The sequence below is a fragment of the Salmo trutta genome, chromosome 35 (assembly GCF_901001165.1).
Source record: "Salmo trutta chromosome 35, fSalTru1.1, whole genome shotgun sequence".
NCBI classification, from domain to species: domain Eukaryota; kingdom Metazoa; phylum Chordata; class Actinopteri; order Salmoniformes; family Salmonidae; genus Salmo; species Salmo trutta.
In genome coordinates this window covers 32,458,725-32,481,224 of record NC_042991.1, presented here as the reverse complement: position 1 = coordinate 32,481,224, position 22,500 = coordinate 32,458,725, and the positions used below count along the sequence as shown (strand labels likewise).

General features: G+C 43.5%; 1 protein-coding gene and 1 long non-coding RNA gene across 7 annotated transcripts in view; one reads left to right on the top strand and one right to left on the bottom strand.

The window, feature by feature from the left end:
- Positions 1-22,500, bottom strand: part of kif26aa (kinesin family member 26Aa) — a 163,929-nt gene that overhangs the window by 49,206 nt on the left and 92,223 nt on the right. The window contains exon 1 of one of the 6 annotated variants that reach the window (XM_029734284.1): positions 4,628-4,709. The exons of the other annotated variants lie outside the window; for them this stretch is intronic. Coding sequence (XP_029590144.1) covers positions 4,628-4,644 — 17 coding nt within the window. The 5' untranslated portion in view covers positions 4,645-4,709. Of the gene's footprint in view, positions 1-4,627; positions 4,710-22,500 lie in introns of those variants that run through there. 6 annotated transcript variants of the gene reach the window in all.
- LOC115175102 (uncharacterized) overlaps positions 5,704-22,500 on the top strand; it is a 33,422-nt gene continuing 16,625 nt past the window's right edge. Inside the window, exon 1 of the long non-coding RNA XR_003871910.1 lies at positions 5,704-5,943. This is a non-coding gene — a long non-coding RNA (uncharacterized LOC115175102). The remainder of the gene's footprint in view (positions 5,944-22,500) is intronic.

Below are 22,500 nucleotides of genomic sequence, written 5' to 3'. Positions count from 1 at the left end.
TACAGTTCATTATATTGGCAGTGTTTGTTTAGGGGGAGAGAGGAGAGGGGAAAGAGAGATAGAGGAGCAGGAGAGAGAGATGAAGGAGAGAGAGAGAGAGGAACAGGAGAGAAAGGAGCAGTAGAGAAAGGAACAGGAGAGAGAGAGAGGAAGAGAGAGGAAGAGAGGAGAGGGGAGAGGAGGTGGAGAGAGACAGAAAGAGGGAGAGAGGAGAAGGAGAGAGGAGAGGGGAGAGAGGAGCAGGAGAGAGGAGAAGGAGAGAAGAGAGGGGAGAGAAGAGCAAGAGAGAGAGAGAGAGACAGGGAGAGAGGAGAGGGGAGCAGGAGAGAGGAGAGAGAGAGAGAGAGGGAGAGGAGCAGGAGAGACGAGAGGGAGAGACAAACAAGGACATATAAGGGGGAGGGGGGGCAGGAGAGGGAGAGAGGAAAACGGGAGGAATAAGGGGTGGTATCCACACACAGCATCCACCTTTGAAGACAATGCCCTTACCTCAATCACCTTGACTGTCTGTGAAAGCCCCCCCCTCACATCTCCCATTTTCCCCTGGGCCCACTCACACAAAGCGCTCCACTCCCCACAACCACAACACTAGGAAGAGACCCACCACACTATATTACCAACAAGAGACCCACCAACACTATATTACCAAGAAGAGACCATCCCACACTATATTACCAAGAAGAGACCCACCACACTATATTACCAAGAAGAGACCCACCCACACTATATTACCAAGAAGAGACCCACCCACACTATATTACCAAGAAGAGACCCACCACACTATACCACCAAGAAGAGACCCACCACACTATACCACCAAGAAGAGACCCACCACACTATATTACCTAGAAGAGACCCACCACACTATATTACCAAGAAGAGACCCACCACACTATACCACCAAGAAGAGACCCACCCACACTATATTACCTAGAAGAGACCCACCACACTATATTATCAAGAAGAGACCCACCCACACTATACCACCAAGAGACCCACCACACTAAAATATGGAGAGACTCACCCACACTATATTACCAAGAGACTCACCCACACTATACTACCAAGAGACTCACCCACACTATATTACCAAGAGACCCACCGATACTATACTACCAAAAGACCCACCCACACTAAATTACCAAGAGACCCACCACACTATACTACTAACAGACCCACCCACACCATACTACCAAGAGACCCACCCACACTAAATTACCAAGAAGAGACCCACCCACACTGTATTACCAAGAAGAGACCCACCCACATTATATTACCAAGAAGAGACCCACCCACACTATATTACCAAGAAGAGACCCACCCACACTATATTACCAAGAAGAGACCCACCACACTATATTACCAAGAAGAGACCCACCCACACTATACTACCAAGAAGAGACCCACCCACACTATATTACCAAGAAGAGACCCACCCACACTATATTACCAAGAAGAGACCCACCACACTATATTACCTAGAAGAGACCCATCACACTATATTACCAAGAAGAGACCCACCACACTATACCACCAAGAAGAGACCCACCCACACTATATTACCTAGAAGAGACCCACCACACTATATTATCAAGAAGAGACCCACCCACACTATACCACCAAGAGACCCACCACACTAAAATATGGAGAGACTCACCCACACTATATTACCAAGAGATTCACCCACACTATACTACCAAGAGACTCACCCACACTATATTACCAAGAGACCCACCGATACTATACTACCAAAAGACCCACCCACACTAAATTACCAAGAGACCCACCACACTATACTACTAACAGACCCACCCACACCATACTACCAAGAGACCCACCCACACTAAATTACCAAGAAGAGACCCACCCACACTGTATTACCAAGAAGAGACCCACCCACACTATATTACCAAGAAGAGACCCACCCACACTATATTACCAAGAAGAGACCCACCACACTATATTACCAAGAAGAGACCCACCCACACTATACTACCAAGAAGAGACCCACCCACACTATATTACCAAGAAGAGACCCACCCACACTATATTACCTAGAAGAGATCCACCCACACTATATTACCAAGAAGAGACCCACCCACACTATACTACCAAGAAGAGACCCACCCACACTATACTACCTAGAAGAGACCCACCCACAATATACTACCAAGAAGTTACCCACCCACACTATACTACCTAGAAGAGACCCACCACACTATACTACCTAGAAGAGACCCACCACACTATATTACCAAGAAGAGACCCACCCACACTATATTACTATGAACAGACCCACCACACTACCTAGAAGAGACCCACCACACTATATTACCAAGAAGAGACCAACCCACACTATATTACAAAGAACAGACCCACCACACTATATTACCAAGGAGAGACCCACCACACTATATTACAAAGAACAGACCCACCACACTATATTACCTAGAAGAGACCCACCACACTATATTACCAAGAAGAGACCCACCACACTATATTACCAAGAAGAGACCCACCACACTATATTACCAAGAAGAGACCCACCCACACTATACTACCTAGAAGAGACCCACCACACTATACTACCTAGAAGAGACCCACCCATACTGTATTTCCAAGAAGAGACCCATCCACACCAGGGACCTACTCAAAAGGGTGCAAATGTTACAGAACTTTCAGATGTAATTATATTATGTAGAATTGACATGCTTCATTAACACCTTATTTGAAAACTCCTTATTAATGATCTTGAATCAAATTTGTTATGAAGGTTGTTGTTACGACTGGTTTCCTAAAGGTGTTATGACTGGTTTCATAAAGGTGTTATGACTGGTTTCATGTGTTATGACTGGTTTCATAAAGGTGTTATGACTGGTTTCATAAAGGTGTTATGACTGGTTTCCTAAAGGTGTTATGACTGGTTTCATAAAGGTGTTATGACTGGTTTCATGTGTTATGAATGCCTTATATATCTCCCCCATCTCCCCCATTGTAAAGTGTTATCAATGCTTCTCTGTCATGTAGGATCGAGAATCATATCAGTTCTATTCATCACGTTTCTATTTGCAACAGACAGAGTTTCACCTCACTGATACAGAATGTCAGATGGAAATACATGTTGTAGAACAGACATGATTCTCTGTCATGTAGGATCGAGAATCATATCAGCTCTATTCGTTACGTTTCGAGATCAGAGAGCACGCAGCATGAGCAAGACTGTGGGGTGTGTCAGCAAACCAAGCAGCTCCTCGAATGGCCTTTTTCTCATTCTGGTCTCTCTTCTCTCCTCCGGAAAGCGATATTGTGGTTGAGTGGCCGAGGAGAGTGTCAATTTGTTTAGTGGGTGAACGGAAGAGTCCTCCCAACCTCGATAGCCACGTTTCATCGAGGATAGTCATGCGTGTCCTACCTGAGTCCTTCACGAAAGTGTTTTGATATCTGCCACACCCCCTTTGAAGCAATTGTTGTTTTCTCGAAGGAGAAAAGCATGCAAACATTTAAAAAAAATGATATGCTACTTATCCTTTTACTTATCTATAAAAACTAAAAAGTGCATTTTCATCCACGTTGCTTCTTCCTCGCCACCTCACCTCGATTACCTTTGACATTTTTCAAGATAAGGCACAATTGGAAGGAGCAGAGAGAAGACAGGGGTTGAGCAAATCCAATTGAGAAAAGGCCAATGACTCAGCCACTATCAATACCACGTGTCCTCGCCCCTGTGGGATCATATGCTCTGGAGTGAAGGTTCCCTTAGGTACAGATCTAGGATCAGCTTCCCCAATCCTTAACCATTAGTGGGGAAAATGCTAAACTGACCCAAGATCAGGGTCTAGGGGCAACTTCACCCTGCTCCCGCTCACTCAACACAGAGGTATCTCCATTGGCTAATTGAGATGTCTGTCTCAGCTCCAAGCCCCTCCCTACACATGTAATTTGGCTCGAGGTAGAAGAGGTCCACTGAACCTCAGATCTAGGATTGGATTACCTTATTCAACAATTAAAACCATAACCAAATGGAGGATGAAAAATATCTGATGTTGTGTCAGTGGTTAGGGCTTAGTAACTTCTATCTACACTCCTGTTGCTCGGCTGTGTTAGCAGAGCATGGCATAAGCGAGGAGACTCACTTGGGTGGTTACACCAAGACACGCCCACCCGTTCAACCCTTCTTCCCTACAATGAGACTTGCTAGTCGTAAACATAGTGTAGTCAGCAAAGTACAGAGGGGTGGAATGCTTTGAGGTGGATAAGGGTTAAGAGTATGACCCACCCCCCCCCCCCCCCCCCCCCCACCCCACCCAAAGTGAGAGAGTGTAGTAGGGGTCAAACTTCAGAAAGTGACCTCTCAATGATAAGTATGAAGAGGCAGGCTTAGGCCAGGGGGTAGGCAGAGCTTTTTGAGCATAGAACGAGGGTAAAGTAAACAATTTTGGAGCGCAAAACTGCCCCTCACAAAAAATTGTCCGACTGTCAACATTGATAGTTTGAATTTCCCATCATTCATAATGTACTATCATAACAACATGAGAATATGAGGATGGAAATTAAATATAAAGCGCAAAAAAAAAAATGAAATTGAAGTAAATAAGACATTCGCAAGAGACAGAGCCACAGTACTCACAGTTCTCTCCAATCCATTATCTACTCTGAGTTCCTAGCCACAAATTGTAGACGTGACGATACTTGTGCTTTCTCATAATCATCACAGTATAGAGCCGGAATATTCCATAGTCCCGACGTGCGAGGACTGTTCAGGAGGGGTGGGATAGTTTTTAATGAGGGGGGATGAGAAATTATTACGCTCCAAACGGAGGGGGAGTTGTGGAAACCGGTGAAGTTGGAAGAGGTGGGGCTGACGCATGGCAACGGGTGTCAGTGGTGGCAAACGTGGCTGGGAGTACAGCAGTCCCGGCGAGGGGGAAGAGGGTCCGCCAAAGTTTTAGGAGATTTTAGCTGATTGAGGAAAGAGTAGAATAAGGTTTGGTGCAACCTTGAGACCGATCATCTTTTTTTCCCAATAGTCACCTTTGCGCAGTGTGATGACAATGTGCTCAGGCCAGTAGAATTCTCCCAGGTACAGAAATGCAGTCCAGAAAGTAGAAGTGCCTCCTCTCAGTTTGTTCCTGGATTACAAATGTTTTGCAGTTCTGTCACCACAGCTCTACAGACAAACATCTCATCTTTCCCTTTTCCATTCTTTTTCCTCTGGTCTTCAGCTCTCCTCTGTTCTTATATCAACACCTTTCCTTTCTGTTCCCCTTCCTCGCTGCGATCTTGTTCTCCACGTGTAAACTCCCAACACACACCTTCCAATAGCGCTCTCTCTCTATTGCGGTTTTCCTCTCCCTCTCTCGCTCCATCTAAGCACTCCTGCCTGCCTTCTCTCAATCCCTATTCACTCATTAACCACTCCCTCTTCCTCTTTTTCACCTCTCTCTCTCTCTCTCTCTCGCTCTGGTAACCCTTCAGTCTTCACCTCTGCAGCGCTCTCACGCCTCGCCGTTCCACTCCTCCTCTCTCTCCTGCCAGTAAGGCACTGGGAGACGGTGCAACTCTAGGAGAGGGATGAACGGAAAAGAGGGAAAGAAACGAGAGAAAACCCACTGGGATGTGGGGAAAGAGTACATTCCTGCTCCCGCTGTTGCTGGGAAACAATGGCAGTAGTCCAAGCGTTCCTCCTCTCTTCTCCCCTCTCCAGTCTTTCCCTCCCTCTGTCTCGCTCACCTTCCCCCTCTCTCTCTCTCTCATGCACTCACTTGCTCACTCTTCCTCTTCAGCCCAGCCTCTTTTCCACCCCTTCCTGCAGTGTCAGTACACAGCTGCTGTGAAAACTGCTGGTGATCGTCTGCGTGCTCCTCAGGCACACTGCATGAATAGTTCCTGAGATGACAGAAGCCCCCAGAAGCCCCCATTCTACCCGGACTTCAAAGACATTTGGTTAGTGGGTGTATGTGTGTGTTCACATCTATGTGTATGAGTATGTGTGTGCCCACATGAACTGCACTTGTGCACATGAGTGAGTGAGTGAGTGAGTGAGTGAGTGAGTGAGTGAGTGAGTGAGTGAGTGATGTGTTTGTATGTACCTTTTATATCTTTCAGTGTATCACTGAAAGTTAATCAAGCTTTTATATAGACAGGTCAGAGACAGTTAATCAAGGGTTTATATAGACAGGTCAGAGACAGTTAATCAAGGGTTTATATAGACAGGTCAGAGACAGTTAATCAAGGGTTTATATAGACAGGTCAGAGACAGTTAATCAAGGGTTTATATAGAGAGGTCAGAGACAGTTAATCAAGGGTTTATATAGAGAGGTCAGAGACAGTTAATCAAGGGTTTATATAGAGAGGTCAGAGACAGTTAATCAAGGGTTTATATAGACAGGTCAGAGACAGTTAATCAAGGGTTTATATAGACAGGTCAGAGACAGTTAATCAAGGGTTTATATAGACAGGTCAGAGACAGTTAATCAAGGGTTTATATAGAGAAGTCAGAGACAGTTAATCAAGGGTTTATATAGAGAAGTCAGAGACAGTTAATCAAGGGTTTATATAGACAGGTCAGAGACAGTTAATCAAGGGTTTATATAGACAGGTCAGAGACAGTTAATCAAGGGTTTATATAGACAGGTCAGAGACAGTTAATCAAGGGTTTATATAGAGAGGTCAGAGACAGTTAATCAAGGGTTTATATAGAGAGGTCAGAGACAGTTAATCAAGGGTTTATATAGACAGGTCAGAGACAGTTAATCAAGGGTTTATATAGACAGGTCAGAGACAGTTAATCAAGGGTTTATATAGAGAGGTCAGAGACAGTTAATCAAGGGTTTATATAGAGAGGTCAGAGACAGTTAATCAAGGGTTTATATAGAGAGGTCAGAGACAGTTAATCAAGGGTTTATATAGAGAGGTCAGAGACAGTTAATCAAGGGTTTATATAGAGAGGTCAGAGACAGTTAATCAAGGGTTTATATAGACAGGTCAGAGACAGTTAATCAAGGGTTTATATAGACAGGTCAGAGACAGTTAATCAAGGGTTTATATAGACAGGTCAGAGACAGTTAATCAAGGGTTTATATAGACAGGTCAGAGACAGTTAATCAAGGGTTTATATAGACAGGTCAGAGACAGTTAATCAAGGGTTTATATAGACAGGTCAGAGACAGTTAATCAAGGGTTTATATAGACAGGTCAGAGACAGTCAATCAAAGGTTTATATAGAGAGGTCAGAGACAGTTAATAAAGGGTTTATATAGACAGGTCAGAGACAGTTAATCAAGGGTTTATATAGACAGGTCAGAGACAGTTAATCAAGGGTTTATATAGACAGGTCAGAGACAGTTAATCAAGGGTTTATATAGACAGGTCAGAGACAGTTAATCAAGGGTTTATATAGAGAGGTCAGAGACAGTTAATCAAGGGTTTATATAGACAGGTCAGAGACAGTTAATCAAGGGTTTATATAGACAGGTCAGAGACAGTTAATCAAGGGTTTATATAGACAGGTCAGAGACAGTTAATCAAGGGTTTATATAGACAGGTCAGAGACAGTTAATCAAGGGTTTATATAGAGAAGTCAGAGACAGTTAATCAAGGGTTTATATAGAGAAGTCAGAGACAGTTAATCAAGGGTTTATATAGAGAAGTCAGAGACAGTTAATCAAGGGTTTATATAGACAGGTCAGAGACAGTTAATCAAGGGTTTATATAGACAGGTCAGAGACAGTTAATCAAGGGTTTATATAGAGAGGTCAGAGACAGTTAATCAAGGGTGTATATAGAGAGGTCAGAGACAGTTAATCAAGGGTTTATATAGAGAGGTCAGAGACAGTTAATCAAGGGTTATATAGACAGGTCAGAGACAGTTAATCAAGGGTTTATATAGACAGGTCAGAGACAGTTAATCAAGGGTTTATATAGACAGGTCAGAGACAGTTAATCAAGGGTTTATATAGACAGGTCAGAGACAGTTAATCAAGGGTTTATATAGACAGGTCAGAGACAGTTAATCAAGGTTATAGACAGGTCAGAGACAGTTAATCAAGGGTTTATATAGACAGGTCAGAGACAGTTAATCAAGGGTTTATATAGACAGGTCAGAGACAGTTAATCAAGGGTTTATATAGAGGTCAGAGACAGTTAATCAAGGGTTTATATAGAGAGGTCAGAGACAGTTAATCAAGGGTTTATATAGACAGGTCAGAGACAGTTAATCAAGGGTTTATATAGACAGGTCAGAGACAGTTAATCAAGGGTTTATATAGAGAGGTCAGAGACAGTTAATCAAGGGTTTATATAGACAGGTCAGAGACAGTTAATCAAGGGTTTATATAGAGAGGTCAGAGACAGTTAATCAAGGGTTTATATAGACAGGTCAGAGACAGTTAATCAAGGGTTTATATAGACAGGTCAGAGACAGTTAATCAAGGGTTTATATAGACAGGTCAGAGACAGTTAATCAAGGGTTTATATAGAGAGGTCAGAGACAGTTAATCAAGGGTTTATATAGACAGGTCAGAGACAGTTAATCAAGGGTTTATATAGACAGGTCAGAGACAGTTAATCAAGGGTTTATATAGACAGGTCAGAGACAGTTAATCAAGGGTTTATATAGACAGGTCAGAGACAGTTAATCAAGGGTTTATATAGAGAAGTCAGAGACAGTTAATCAAGGGTTTATATAGAGAAGTCAGAGACAGTTAATCAAGGGTTTATATAGAGAAGTCAGAGACAGTTAATCAAGGGTTTATATAGACAGGTCAGAGACAGTTAATCAAGGGTTTATATAGACAGGTCAGAGACAGTTAATCAAGGGTTTATATAGACAGGTCAGAGACAGTTAATCAAGGGTTTATATAGAGAGGTCAGAGACAGTTAATCAAGGGTTTATATAGAGAGGTCAGAGACAGTTAATCAAGGGTTTATATAGACAGGTCAGAGACAGTTAATCAAGGGTTTATATAGACAGGTCAGAGACAGTTAATCAAGGGTTTATATAGACAGGTCAGAGACAGTTAATCAAGGGTTTATATAGACAGGTCAGAGACAGTTAATCAAGGGTTTATATAGACAGGTCAGAGACAGTTAATCAAGGGTTTATATAGACAGGTCAGAGACAGTTAATCAAGGGTTTATATCAAGGATAGATTGAATCGGATGGATGGATGGATGGATTGGGTTGGAAGGATAGATTGGGTTGGATGGATGGATTGGGTTGGATGGATGGATGGATGGATTGGAAGGATAGATTGTGTTGGATGGATAGATTGGGTTGGATGGATGGATTGGGTTGGATGGATGGATTGGGTTGGATGGATAGATTTGGTTGGATGCATGGATTGGTTTGGATGGATAGATTGGGTTGGATGGATGGATGGATTGGGTTGGATGGATGGATGATTGGGTTGGATGGATAGATTGGGTTGGATGGATGGATGGATAGGGTTGGATGGATGGATGGATGGATTGGATGGATAGATAGATTGGGTTGGATGGATGGATTGGGTTGGATGGATAGATTGGGTTGGATGGATGGATGGATTGGGTTGGATGGATGGATGGATGATTGGGTTGGATGGATAGATTGGGTTGGATGGATAGATTGGGTTGGATGGATGGATGGATTGGGTTGGATGGATGGATGGATTGATAGATGGATTGGGTTGGATGGATGGATGGATGGGGTTGGATGATGGATGGTTGATGGATGGTTGGATGGATTGAGTTGGATGGATGGATTGGATTGGCTTGGATGGATGGATGGCTGGATGGATGGATTGGGTTTGGTTGGATGGATAGATTGGGTTGAATGGATGGATGGATTGGGTTGGATGGATGACAGCTTATAAGGATAAACCAATGCTCTTAGAAAGAACAAACAATAGCAGTAGACAGACAGAGGTTCAGGGTGTCTTGAGACACTAATATCCATGTGAGATGATTAATCAGTGTGTGGCTCAGGATCTTTAGACAATTTGATTCTTTAATAGAAATGGAATATCAGAACTGCCTCTACAACTATGATGAGAGCACTGCGCGTGCTAGACACACGGATGTAATATCACGTATTTGGTCGTAAGGTAACCAGGAATCAAAGCATCTCCACCTGCACAGTTTTGAACTGAAAAAAGCTGTTTACTTCAGAGCATTAGATAAGCTGTTCCAATACAGGGTGTAAGCATGTCCTTGAACTTCCTTTAGTAACATAAACCATCATTATGCTAAATGTGAAAAATGAATTGCTCATAAAATGTCTTGCAGAATTACTAGAAACTGTGATCATATCAAAGCCACCATGTGCTGAACGTAGTGTTGTCTTCTTATACCTCGTCCAGCATGAGACTTGAACCATTATGACTGGTAGAAATTGCCTCAAAATGCACCCAGGAGAAGCCAGGTCCACTGGCGGTTATGTATGTCAGCCATGGAACTTGCATTTGGGAAAATATCAGTGTAAAAAGGACAATGACATTCAATAGAGTTCAAATTCAATGACATTCAATAGAGTTCAAATTCAATGACATTCAATAGAGTTCAAATTCAATGACATTCTAGTAACATTCATTATGCACTCTTGAACGACATAGAGGAAACCGAAGTAGCTAACGCTAGCCTTCTTTCCCTTTGAGTCAGTACTAATGAGGCCATTGGTCAACATGATAGTGCTAAAATAGAGCTCTCTACCTTGAAGCATCACCAAGGATCAAGGATCCGCATGGCACACTCACATGATTTTACATCTGTCATGTCCTTTAAGACAAAAGACGAGTTAATTCCGACAAGGGATGGAAAGGGAGAAGAGTAATGGCTTCGTAGTGTATATACGGTCCTAAACATTGGTCTGGTGTCAATGGAACTCCTTTTCAACTCTGTCAAATTAGTAAGAGCAATTCGTCCACCCTGACCACAGCCACTAACTAGCTTATTGTCACTTGCTTTCACAATCCCCCATCAGGCTTTGGGTTTCAGCTAATTACCTTGCCAGATTCTTCCTGTTAACCACTAAGGACACCTCTATACTTCCTCTCTCATTTTGTCACTTCAACAAGGGGACCAGTCAGAATAGGCAGCTGCTCGCCCAAGACTTCAGACTGACTGCTTCCTTTCTCTGGCTCTAATAATTGACAAATGATGGTCTAAACAGCTACAGTTGAAGTCAGAAGTTTACATACACCTAAGTCAAATACATTTAAACTCAGTTTCCACAATTCCTGACATTTAATCCTAGTAAAAATTTCCTGTCTTAGGTCAGTTAGGATCACCACATTATTTTAAGAATGTGAAATGTCAGAATAATAGAAGAGAGAATGATTTATTTCAACTTTTACTTCTTTCATCACATTCCCAGTGTGTCAGAAGTTTACATACACTCAATTAGTATTTGGTAGCATTGCTTTTAAATTGATTAACTTGGGTCAAACGTTTTTGGTAGCCTTCCACAAGCTTCCCACAATAAGTTGGGTGAATTTTGGCCCATTCCTCCTGACAGAGCTGGTGTAACTGAGTCTGGTTGTAGGCCTCGTTGCTCGCACACGCTTTTTCAGGTCTGCCCACAAATTTTATATATGGTTGAGGTCAGGGCTTTGTGATGGCCACTCCAATACCTTGACTTTGTTGTCCTTAAGCCATTTTGCCACAGTTTTGGAAATATGCTTTGGGTCATTGTCCATTTGGAAGACCCATTTGCGACCAAGCTTTAACTTCCTGACTGATGTCTTGAGATGTTGCTTCAATATAGCCACATACTTTTCCTCCCTCATGAAGCCACCTATTTTGTGAAGAGCACCAGTCCCTCCTGCAGCAAAGCACCCCCACAACATGATGCTGCCATCCCCGTGCTTCACGGTTGGGATGGTGTTCTTCAGCTTGCAAGCCTCCCCCTTTTTCCTCCAAACATAACGATGGTCATTATGGCCAAACAGTTCTATTTTTGTTTCATCAGACCAGAGGACAATACTGGTCCCATGGTGTTTATACTTGCATACTATTGTTTGTACAGATGAACGTGGTACCTTCAGGCATTTGTAAATTGCTCCCAAGGATGAACCAGACTTGTGGTCTACAATTTTGGCTGATTTCTTTTGATTTTCCCATGATGTCAAGCAAAGAGGCACTGAGTTTGAAGTGGAGTCAGTAGAGTCAATAGTTAGTAGAGTCAATAGTTAGTAGAGTCAGTAGTTAGTAGAGTCAGTAGCGTCAGTAGAGTTAGAAGAGTCAGTAGTGAGCAGAGTCAGTAGAGGGAGTAGTTAGTAGAGTTGGTAGAGTCAGTAGAGTTAGTAGCGTCAGTAGAGTCAGTAGTTAGTAGAGTCAACAGAGTTTGTAGAGTCAGTAGTTAGCAGAGTCAGTAGTTAGTAGAGTTGGTAGAGTCAGTAGAGTTAGTAGAGTCAGTAGTTAGTAGAGTCAGTAGAGTTAGTAGAGTCAGTAGAGTTAGTAGAGGCAGTAGCTAGTAGTCAGTAAAGTCAGTAGCATTAGTAGAGTCAGTAGAGTTAGTAGAAATAGTAGAGTAGGTAGAGTTGGTAGAGTCAGTAGTTAGTAGAGTCAGTAGAGTCAGTAGAGTTGGAGTCAGTAGAGTCAGTAGAGTTAGTAGCATCAGTAGAGTCAGTAGTTAGTAGAGTCAACAGAGTTTGTAGAGTCATTAGTTAGCAGAGTCAGTAGTTAGCAGAGTTGGTAGAGTCAGTAGAGTTAGTAGAGTCAGTAGAGTCAGTAGTTAGTAGAGTCAGTAGAGTTAGTAGAGTCAGTAGAGTTAGTAGAGGCAGTAGCTAGTAGTCAGTAAAGTCAGTAGTTAGTTGAGTCAGTAGAGTCAGTAGAAATAGTAGAGTCAGTAGAGTTGGTAGAGTCAGTAGTTAGTAGAGTCAGTAGAGTTGGAGTCAGTAGAGTCAGTAGAGTTAGTCGAGTCAGTAGAGTTAGTACAGTCAGTAGTTAGTAGAGTCAGGAGAGTCAGAAGAGTCAGTAGAGTCAGTAGTTAGTGCAGTCAGTAGAGTTAGTAGAGTCAGTAGTTAGTAGAGTCAGTAGAGTTGGAGTCAGTAGAGTCAGTAGAGTTAGTCGAGTCAGTAGAGTTAGTACAGTCAGTAGTTAGTAGAGTCAGGAGAGTCAGAAGAGTCAGTAGAGTCAGTAGTTAGTGCAGTCAGTAGAGTTAGTAGAGTCAGTAGTTAGCAGAGTCAGTAGAGTCAGTAGTTAGTAGAGTTGGTAGAGTTAGTAGCATCAGTAGAGTCAGTAGTTAGAAGAGTTAGTAGAGTCAGTAGAGTTAGTTGTAAGTAGAGTTGGTAGAGTCAGTAGAGTTAGTAGCATCAGTACAGTCAGTAGTTAGCAGAGTCAGGACAGTTAGTAGAGTTAGTAGAGTCAGTAGTTAGCAGAGTCAGTAGAGTCAGTATGTAGTAGAGTTGGTAGAGTCAGCAGAGTTAGTAGTGTCAGTAGAGGCAGTAGTTAGTAGAGTCATTAGAGTTAGTGGAGTCAGTAGAGTTATTCGAGTCAGTAGAGTTATTTGAGTCAGTAGCTAGTGAAGTCAGTAGAGTCAGTAGTGTTAGTAGAGTCAGTAGTTCGTAGAGTCAGTAGTTAGTAGAGTCAGTAGAGTTCATAGAGTCAGTAGAGTTAGTAGAGTCAGTAGTTAGTAGAGTCAGTAGTTAGTAGAGTCAGTAGAGTTAGTAGAGTCAGTAGTTAGTAGAGTTAGCAGTCATTTATTGTGTAAATTGCATTTCGAAAAGAGAAAAATTCCTTTCACAAACTTTATTTTTAATGGATCAAATTTTTTCTTCATTTTGATTTCTTCTTTTATGGGACTTTTATAGTATTACAAATATTTTACGTATAACTCTACCTTTGACTGTCTGATCTGTCCTTCTCAATGGCAGGGTTGCACTTTCCCGAACCGAGGTTTAGAAACAGCAAAATCCAGACCAGCCAGCTCATCTTTTCTGTCCACCATTATGTCCCTCGTGATGAAACCCATATCGTCGTCCTAGCCTTCTGGCAAACACGAGCCCCCACAGACTGACAGTCTGATGTATCCTGCGTGACATGCATGCATTACCCAGACTGTGATATATGTTCAACAGCTAGCTGGATGGAAGCCTTGAAATAACCCAGATGCCACGCGAACACGAGAGCTCTGTTGTGTCTTAAAGTTTCTGGCAGACATGCTATAGAAGTGGTTTCTCTGACCAAGGCCATAGGGGTATGGGGGACATATGGAGACATATAGAGGAGGGGTGTTAGATTGATGTGGGTGTCTGTTCTATTTCTCTTCCCATACAGTGGATGGGAGCTCCAGTTGTTGTGTCAATTTTTGTGTCCTTCCAGGAGCTGTGAGCAAACTGATTGTGGTTGTGGTCGAATAAAGTAATGAAGATACATTTAATGCTGGTTGCGATCTATAGCTATGATGCTGGTTAGTTCTTAACCAATCAGGGTCACACAGAGCGTTTCTTGGTAGTCTTAAACTAATCTACTTTGAAACAAAAGTATACACCTCACACACATGGTTATGGACTTAAAGTAAGAAGACACCTGTACCATGTCAGATATAGAGTTGAAACGTATTACATTGAGTTTGCATCCCAATACTACACTTTATATACATCACAGGAGATAGAAATATAACAAAACCGTTTGACATAGAAACATCAGATTTTTGGCGGCTTTAAAAAAAGAATGTTTATTAATTATGAAATTATAAAAAATATGAATAACATTCCACCCATGAGGCCACTAGGTCATTTGCCTGCAGGAAATGGCTATGCTGTATTGTTTGGTCAGAGTCTATGAGGTTGGACAAAGGCCTTCCATATGATATTGGGCAACTCACATACAGTACATTTATACTGACTAAACACCCACTCACATACAGTACATTTATACTGACTAAACACCCACTCACATACAGTACATTTATACCGACTAAACACCCACCCACTCACATACAGTACATTTATACTGACTAAACACCCACTCACATACAGTACATTTATACTGACTAAACACCCACTCACATACAGTACATTTATACTGACTAAACACCCACTCACATACAGTACATTTATACTGACTAAACACCCACTCACATACAGTACATTTATACCGACTAAACACCCACCCACTCACATACAGTACATTTATACTGACTAAACACCCACTCACATACAGTACATTTATACTGACTAAACACCCACTCACATACAGTACATTTATACTGACTAAACACCCACTCACATACAGTACATTTATACTGACTTAAACACCCACTCACATACAGTACATTTATACTGACTAAACACCCACTCGCATACAGTAATGTGACATTAAAACGTGAAACTTAAGGTCTTCCATGCTAATGTTGAGGTGAGATCTGAAACAATGAAAGATAAAACTCCCAGAACTTCCACTTCACTATGAGGAGGTTAGGAAACAGCTTTGGTTTTAGTGTTGTTGTCTTGAGCTCTGTGGGAACGAGCAGCTTGACCTCTCAACAGTAACTCCATCATCCAGATAGCGCAGGAAGCAGGTCACAAATCAGTGCTGGACATTTTGTGTAGATTTGTCGGAAACTGGGGCGCTCATAACCCCTCCATCCATCCCATCATTCCTCTAAAACTGTTCTGGCCTTCAGTGAAACCTCACGCGTTTCATGAGAGATCCATCAAACACATCCAGATGCTTGGCCTAAACATTTCCACAAGCGGCTCATGGTGAGTGTCGTGAGGAGTGAATGAGAGATTCCATATGTCTCCCCCCAACTGAGACGAGACAGATACTGTAGTTTTGTTGAATTATGGAGGGTCTTCTAGTATCGCCTCCTTCATGTCTCCGGTTTTGATCCCGACTGAAACTGAATACTATATGAGCCCCTTTTCATGTAAAAAAAATTGCATATTTCCATTATCTGGGACTCCCTCCATTTCCTTTATCAGGGGGAATTAATTAATATCAAATAAGGTGTGGGCAATGAGGAAAATGACACTCCCTCCTTCATCCTCCGTGTTCTAGAACACTCCCATTCACTCCTTCATCTGTATTCTAGATCCTTCCCATTCCCTCCTGTTTCCTCTGTGTTCTAGATCCCTCCCATTCCCTCCTGTTTCCTCTGTGTTCTAGAACACTCCCATTCTCTCCTTCATCCTCTGAGTTCTAGATCCCTCCCATTCCCTCCTGTTTCCTCTGTATTCTAGATCCCTCTCACTCCCTCCTGTTTCCTCTGAGTTCTAGATCCCTCCCATTCCCTCCTGTTTCCTCTGTGTTCTAGATCCCTCCTGTTTCCTCTGTGTTCTAGATCCCTCCCATTCCCTCCTGTTTCCTCTGTGTTCTAGATCCCTCCCATTCTCTCCTTCATCTGTATTCTAGATCCCTCCCATTCCCTCCTGTTTCCTCTGTGTTCTAGATCCCTCCTGTTTCCTCTGTGTTCTAGATCCCTCCCATTCCCTCCTGTTTTCTCTGTATTCTAGATCCCTCTCACTCCCTCCTGTTTCCTCTGTATTCTAGATCCCTCTTACTCCCTCCTGTTTCCTCTGTATTCTAGATCCCTCCCATTCCCTCCTGTTTCCTCTGTATTCTAGATCCCTCTCACTCCCTCCCGTTTCCTCTGTGTTCTAGATCCCTCCCATTCCCCCCTGTTTCCTCTGTGTTCTAGATCCCTCCCATTCCCTCCTGTTTCCTCTGTGTTCTAGATCCCTCCCATTCCCCCCTGTTTCCTCTGTGTTCTAGATCCCTCCCATTCCCTCCTGTTTCCTCTGTATTCTAGATCCCTCTCACTCCCCCCTGTTTCCTCTGAGTTCTAGATCCCTCCCATTCCCCCTGTTTCCTCTGTGTTCTAGATCCCTCCCATTCCCCCCTGTTTCCTCTGTGTTCTAGATCCCTCCCATTCTCTCCTTCATCCTCTGTGTTCTAGATCCCTCCCATTCCCCCCTGTTTCCTCTGTGTTCTAGATCCCTCCCATTCCCTCCTGTTTCCTCTGTGTTCTAGATCCCTCCCATTCCCCCCTGTTTCCTCTGTGTTCTAGATCCCTCCCATTCCCTCCTGTTTCCTCTGTATTCTAGATCCCTCCCATTCCTCCCTGTTTCCTCTGAGTTCAAGATCCCTCCCATTCCCTCCTGTTTCCTCTGTGTTCTAGATCCCTCCCATTCTCTCCTTCATCCTCTGAGTTCTAGATCCCTCCCATTCCCCCTGTTTCCTCTGTGTTCTAGATCCCTCTCACTCCCTCCTGTTTCCTCTGTATTATAGATCCCTCCCATTCCCCCTGTTTCCTCTGTGTTCTAGATCCCTCCCATTCCTCCCTGTTTCCTCTGTATTCTAGATCCCTCTCACTCCCTCCTGTTTCCTCTGTATTATAGATCCCTCCCGTTCTCTCCTTCATCCTCTGTGTTCTAGATCCCTCCCATTCCCCCTGTTTCCTCTGTGTTCTAGATCCCTCTCATTCCCTCCTGTTTCCTCTGTATTCTAGATCCCTCCCATTCTCTCCTTCATCTGTATTCTAGATCCCTCCCATTCCCTCCTGTTTCCTCTGTGTTCTAGATCCCTCCTGTTTCCTCTGTGTTCTAGATCCCTCCCATTCCCTCCTGTTTTCTCTGTATTCTAGATCCCTCTCATTCCCTCCTGTTTCCTCTGTATTCTAGATCTCTCCCATTCTCTCATTCTTCCTCTGTGTTCTAGATCCCTCCCATTCTCTCCTTTTTCCTCTGTGTTCTAAAACACTCCCATCCTCTCTTTCATCTTCTGTGCTCCCTGTACCATGAACAGCATGTAACAGCTAATGTATATGATGTCAGATGCTGTTGAGGGGAGAAAGGGGATTTTGACTTGTGACCTTGCCGCCATGGCATTTCAACGATAATTGCAAGAGAAGGTCTCCCGTCGGGTGTCCACGACACCTGCCAAACCCAATACGGGCCACTGCTTGGCCTCCTGTTTAGGCCTTTGTCTTGATTCTCTGGGACAGCTGCTTTCACGTGGCGTGTGCTATTAGGCCACCTCCCAGGGCCTAAAATGAACACCCGCCACCCATGACCCACCAAATGTGGGTAGATTTTGGTATTGGCCGGGGTCACACACAGGGCTCTACAGTGCAAGCATTTCATTAAAAGTCAAAAGTCAAGTATGTTCAAAACAAAATGCTGCAGTAGCTGTTTTCAAAGTATTTCTGCCATTTTGTTTCATATCTGCTAATGCACAAAGAAATAGGAATTCTAAAGTTATTGCTGTCCCACCTGGCTGGGGGGCTGTGTGCTGAAAGATCTGTTTTTAGAAGCATCGCGCACAGGCATAAATGTTGGTCTAACTACTAAAGTGAGACTATCCTCGTGTTTATCGGATATTTAAAAAAAATTGTTTGCAAGTTAAGTTGTTTTTTCAATGTTTGAGTTTGCTTCCACTGCTAGAGAAGCGACGTTGTCGGCCTCTACTAGACAGGTTTTCACTGGAGTGGCCCCATCACCACGGTAAGCTTAAAGGGGCAGCTGAACATTTTTGTCTCATCTGTGATATTTTGGTTAAAAGGCTCAGGTCACAAAATATACTGCTCAAAAAATAAAGGGAACACTAAAATAACACATCCTAGATCTGAATGAATGATATAATCTTATTAAATACTTTTTTCTTTACATAGTTGAATGTGCTGACAACAAAATCACACAAAAATAATCAATGGAAATCCAATTTATCAACCCATGGAGGTCTGGATTTGGAGTCACACTCAAAATTAAAGTGGAAAACCACACTACAGGCTGATCCAACTTTGATGTAATGTCCTTAAAACAAGTCAAAATGAGGCTCAGTAGTGTGTGTGGCCTCCACGTGCCTGTATGACCTCCCCACAATGCCTGGGCATGCTCCTGATGAGGTGGCGGATGGTCTCCTGAGGGATCTCCTCCCAGACCTGGACTAAAGCATCCGCCAACTCCTGGACAGTCTGTGGTGCAACGTGGCGTTGGTGGATGGAGTGAGACATGATGTCCCAGATGTGCTCAATTGGATTCAGGTCTGGGGAACGGGCGGGCCAGTTCATAGTATCAATGCCTTCCTCTTGCAGGAACTGCTGACACACTCCAGCCACATGAGGTCTAGCATTGTCTTGCATTAGGAGGAACCCAGGGCCAACCGCACCAGCATATGGTCTCACAAGGGGTCTAAGGATCTCATCTCGGTACCTAATGGCAGTCAGGCTACCTCTGGAGAGCACATGGAGGGCTGTGTGGCCCCCCAAAGAAATGCCACCCCACACCATGACTGACCCACCGCCAAACCGGTCATGCTGGAGGGTGTTGCAGGCAGCAGAACGTTCTCCACGGCGTCTCCAGACTCTGTCACGTCTGTCACATGTGCTCAGTGTGAACCTGCTTTCATCTGTGAAGAGCACAGGGCGCCAGTGGCAAATTTGCCAATCTTGGTGTTCTCTGGCAAATGCCAAACGTCCTGCACGGTGTTGGGCTGTAAGCACAACCCCCACAAGTGGACGTCGGGCCCTCATACCACCCTCATGGAGTCTGCTTCTGACCGTTTGAGCAGACACATGCACATTTGTGGCCTGCTGGAGGTCATTTTGCAGGGCTCTGGCAGTGCTCCTCCTGCTCCTCTATGCACAAAGGCGGAGGTAGCGGTCCTGCTGCTGGGTTGTTGCCCTCCTACGGCCTCCTCCACGTCTCCTGATGTACTGGCCTGTCTCCTGGTAGCGCCTCCATGCTCTGGACACTACGCTGACAGACACAGCAAACCTTCTTGCCACAGCTCGCATTGATGTGCCATCCTGGATGAGCTGCACTACCTGAGCCACTTGTGTGGGTTGTAGACTCCGTCTCATGCTACCACTAGAGTGAAAGCACCGCCAGCATTCAAAAGTGACCAAAACATCAGCCAGGAAGCATAGGAACTGAGAAGTGGTCTGTGTTCCCCACCTGCAGAACCACTCCTTTATTGGGGGTGTCTTGCTAATTGCCTATAATTTCCACCTGTTGTCTATTCAATTTGCACAACAGCATGTGAAATTTATTGTCAATCAGTGTTGCTTCCTAAGTGGACAGTTTGATTTCACAGAAGTGTGATTTACTTGGAGTTACATTGTGTTGTTTAAGTGTTCCCTTTATTTTTTTGAGCAGTGTATTAAATGAAATAAAAATATATACCACATTACTTCTTACCATTAATACATTCCTTGTTTTAGAAACATTACTAAGCATGATCATCCGTTTTGTTTTGTGTTTTTTGGGTGTAATTAATCCTCACCAAAATATTTGGGCTGGTAAATAAATCTGAGTTGGCTGTTCGATTTAAAAATCTATATGCCACAGTGGCTGGTCGTCAAAAACGTTCATTTAGGGCCCTACCGCTTATTGTAAACATTCCTGAGACCCAGGAGACACGGAGGCCCTTTTGTTACGCTGATTCAGGGATCCATTAAGGGGCTTGTGTCATAGCGCCCGACCCCACAGCGTGGTTCCATGTCTGGGTTAGCTGGGGCTGATTGTGGCAGGGTGGGGCCACATTACATGGTTCTCTGAAGCAAAGTACAGTGTCAACAGTTGGCGCATTCCCCAGGCTTCCATAGCTGTGATTGAGATGAAGCCAACCTGTTGTTCTTAGCTTTGTATGGAATTAGGAAATATGATCCGGGGTCGTTTGTTCAGCATCAATCTCGTATTAATCTAACGTTACAAGCCCACCCGCCGTTTGCATGCTTGTGGTGTGAGCCAGGAAACTGTAGGGGAGAGAGGTACAGCTGCTGCGGGATCATCCTAGCCAAACAATTAGCTAACCATTCTTTCACTGCTACTACTCATACAATAAAATGAACTTTTCAGAATGCAGCGAGATGAATATGACTATGCCTACAAGAATCAACGGAGATTCCGATATCCAGCCGACATAACATGCACAGGTTCTGTGTCGATTGCCTGCCGCCCATTCATTGCCGTTGCAATGTTCATTGTTTAGCTCATTGTCTCTCCGTAACACAGGGATGAGGCTCATTACTGTAGACGTGTTTTTTCATGCTGCTCACCCCTTCAATAGAGGTTAAAGCACTGAGGCTTTTTAAAAATGAAAAGCAGGTAATCTCTGGTGATCTTATTAGCATTCATCTATGACAGCGTGGAGTGTGAAATGAGAAAAGGCAAGGATTAGTGGGGTACCTCAGGGGGGATCTGGAGACATGGGGGGAGAAATGGAGCAAGAGGGTAGGTGTGTGTGTGAGAGAGAGAGAGAGAGAGAGACAGAGACAAAGAGAGCGAGAGAGATACAGAGAGAGAGAGATACAGAGAGAGAGAGAGAGATACAGAGAGAGAGAGAGAGAGAGCGAGAGAGATACAGAGAGTGAGAGAGAGAGCGAGAGAGATAGAGAGAGGGGGGTGAAATTGAGAATTCAGAAGACAGAAAAGACAGAGACAACAGAAGGGGTGAGAGCGGAAAAGTGAGAATGCCAATGAAAAGGATAGAAGGAAAGAAAGAAATATGGAAAGAAAGAAAGAAAGGCCAGGGAGAAAGAATGGAGGTAGTAGGGAGCCCCTTTCTGGCTAGCAGCCAATCGAAAGCTCACTGAATTAAGGCAAATCATTTTCAAACTAACATGATTGCTAAAACCACTCTGGCCTCGCTAGCTCAATGCCTCAAATTCCCAGGGTGAAAGCTCTTTGCCAGCCTAGAATAAATGAAACAGCAAGAGCCTAAACGGGGAATGTTTAAATTTGAATAGTATGAAAAATAACACCGAAATACATTTCTAACAATAATAATGGCAGCAGGTGACGGAGGACCTCACATCCTGAATCTCTAGTGAAATGTCAACGTATTTTATGCCAGTTAGTGGTGGAGGTCTAAGATACAAAACTGATCCAGGACTAGATTAAAGTCACGCTCATCCAGGTCATCTGATAAGAACATGAGGTACAGATCTGAGAGATGCACAGTAAGACTGATCAAAGACTGTAAAACTGATCTAGTATCAGTTTATAGCGCATTCATGTCATTTGATAAGAATCTGGGGTGCACGTCTGAGATGTAAGGTCTAAAACTGATTTGTGATCAGACTTGCCTCTATCTATCTCTCCCCCATCCTGAACTGTATAAAGCTGCTTGATGCATCCTGGCATGCCCTGACAGAGGTACCACAAAGTGGCACTAAGCAGATATTGCAGACAGAATTAAGTTCTGAAGTCTGTTCACTGGGTTTTTCTATAGGGGCATATGGACAGTAAGCAGGCTTCGGTGTGACTCTGTTCTGCCCATGTCAGACTTGGCTAAAGTAAGGCAACAAATCAATGTGTAGTTTTCATGTTATTATGACATAACAAAAATATTACAAATCTGATCGAATTGAAATGTGGATTTTGTCCACACATTCCCAGGCACAAACACTGCAAACACTACTCCCTTCCATTTAGTGTAGATGCAACCTGAAGCTGTTGTGAGACTTACTATTTTCAGATTCTGCTTGACAGTTATTATGAAGTCTCTCTCTCTCTCTCTCTCTCTCTCTCTCTCTCTCTCTCTCTCTCTCTCTCTCTCTCTCTCTCTCTCTTCTCT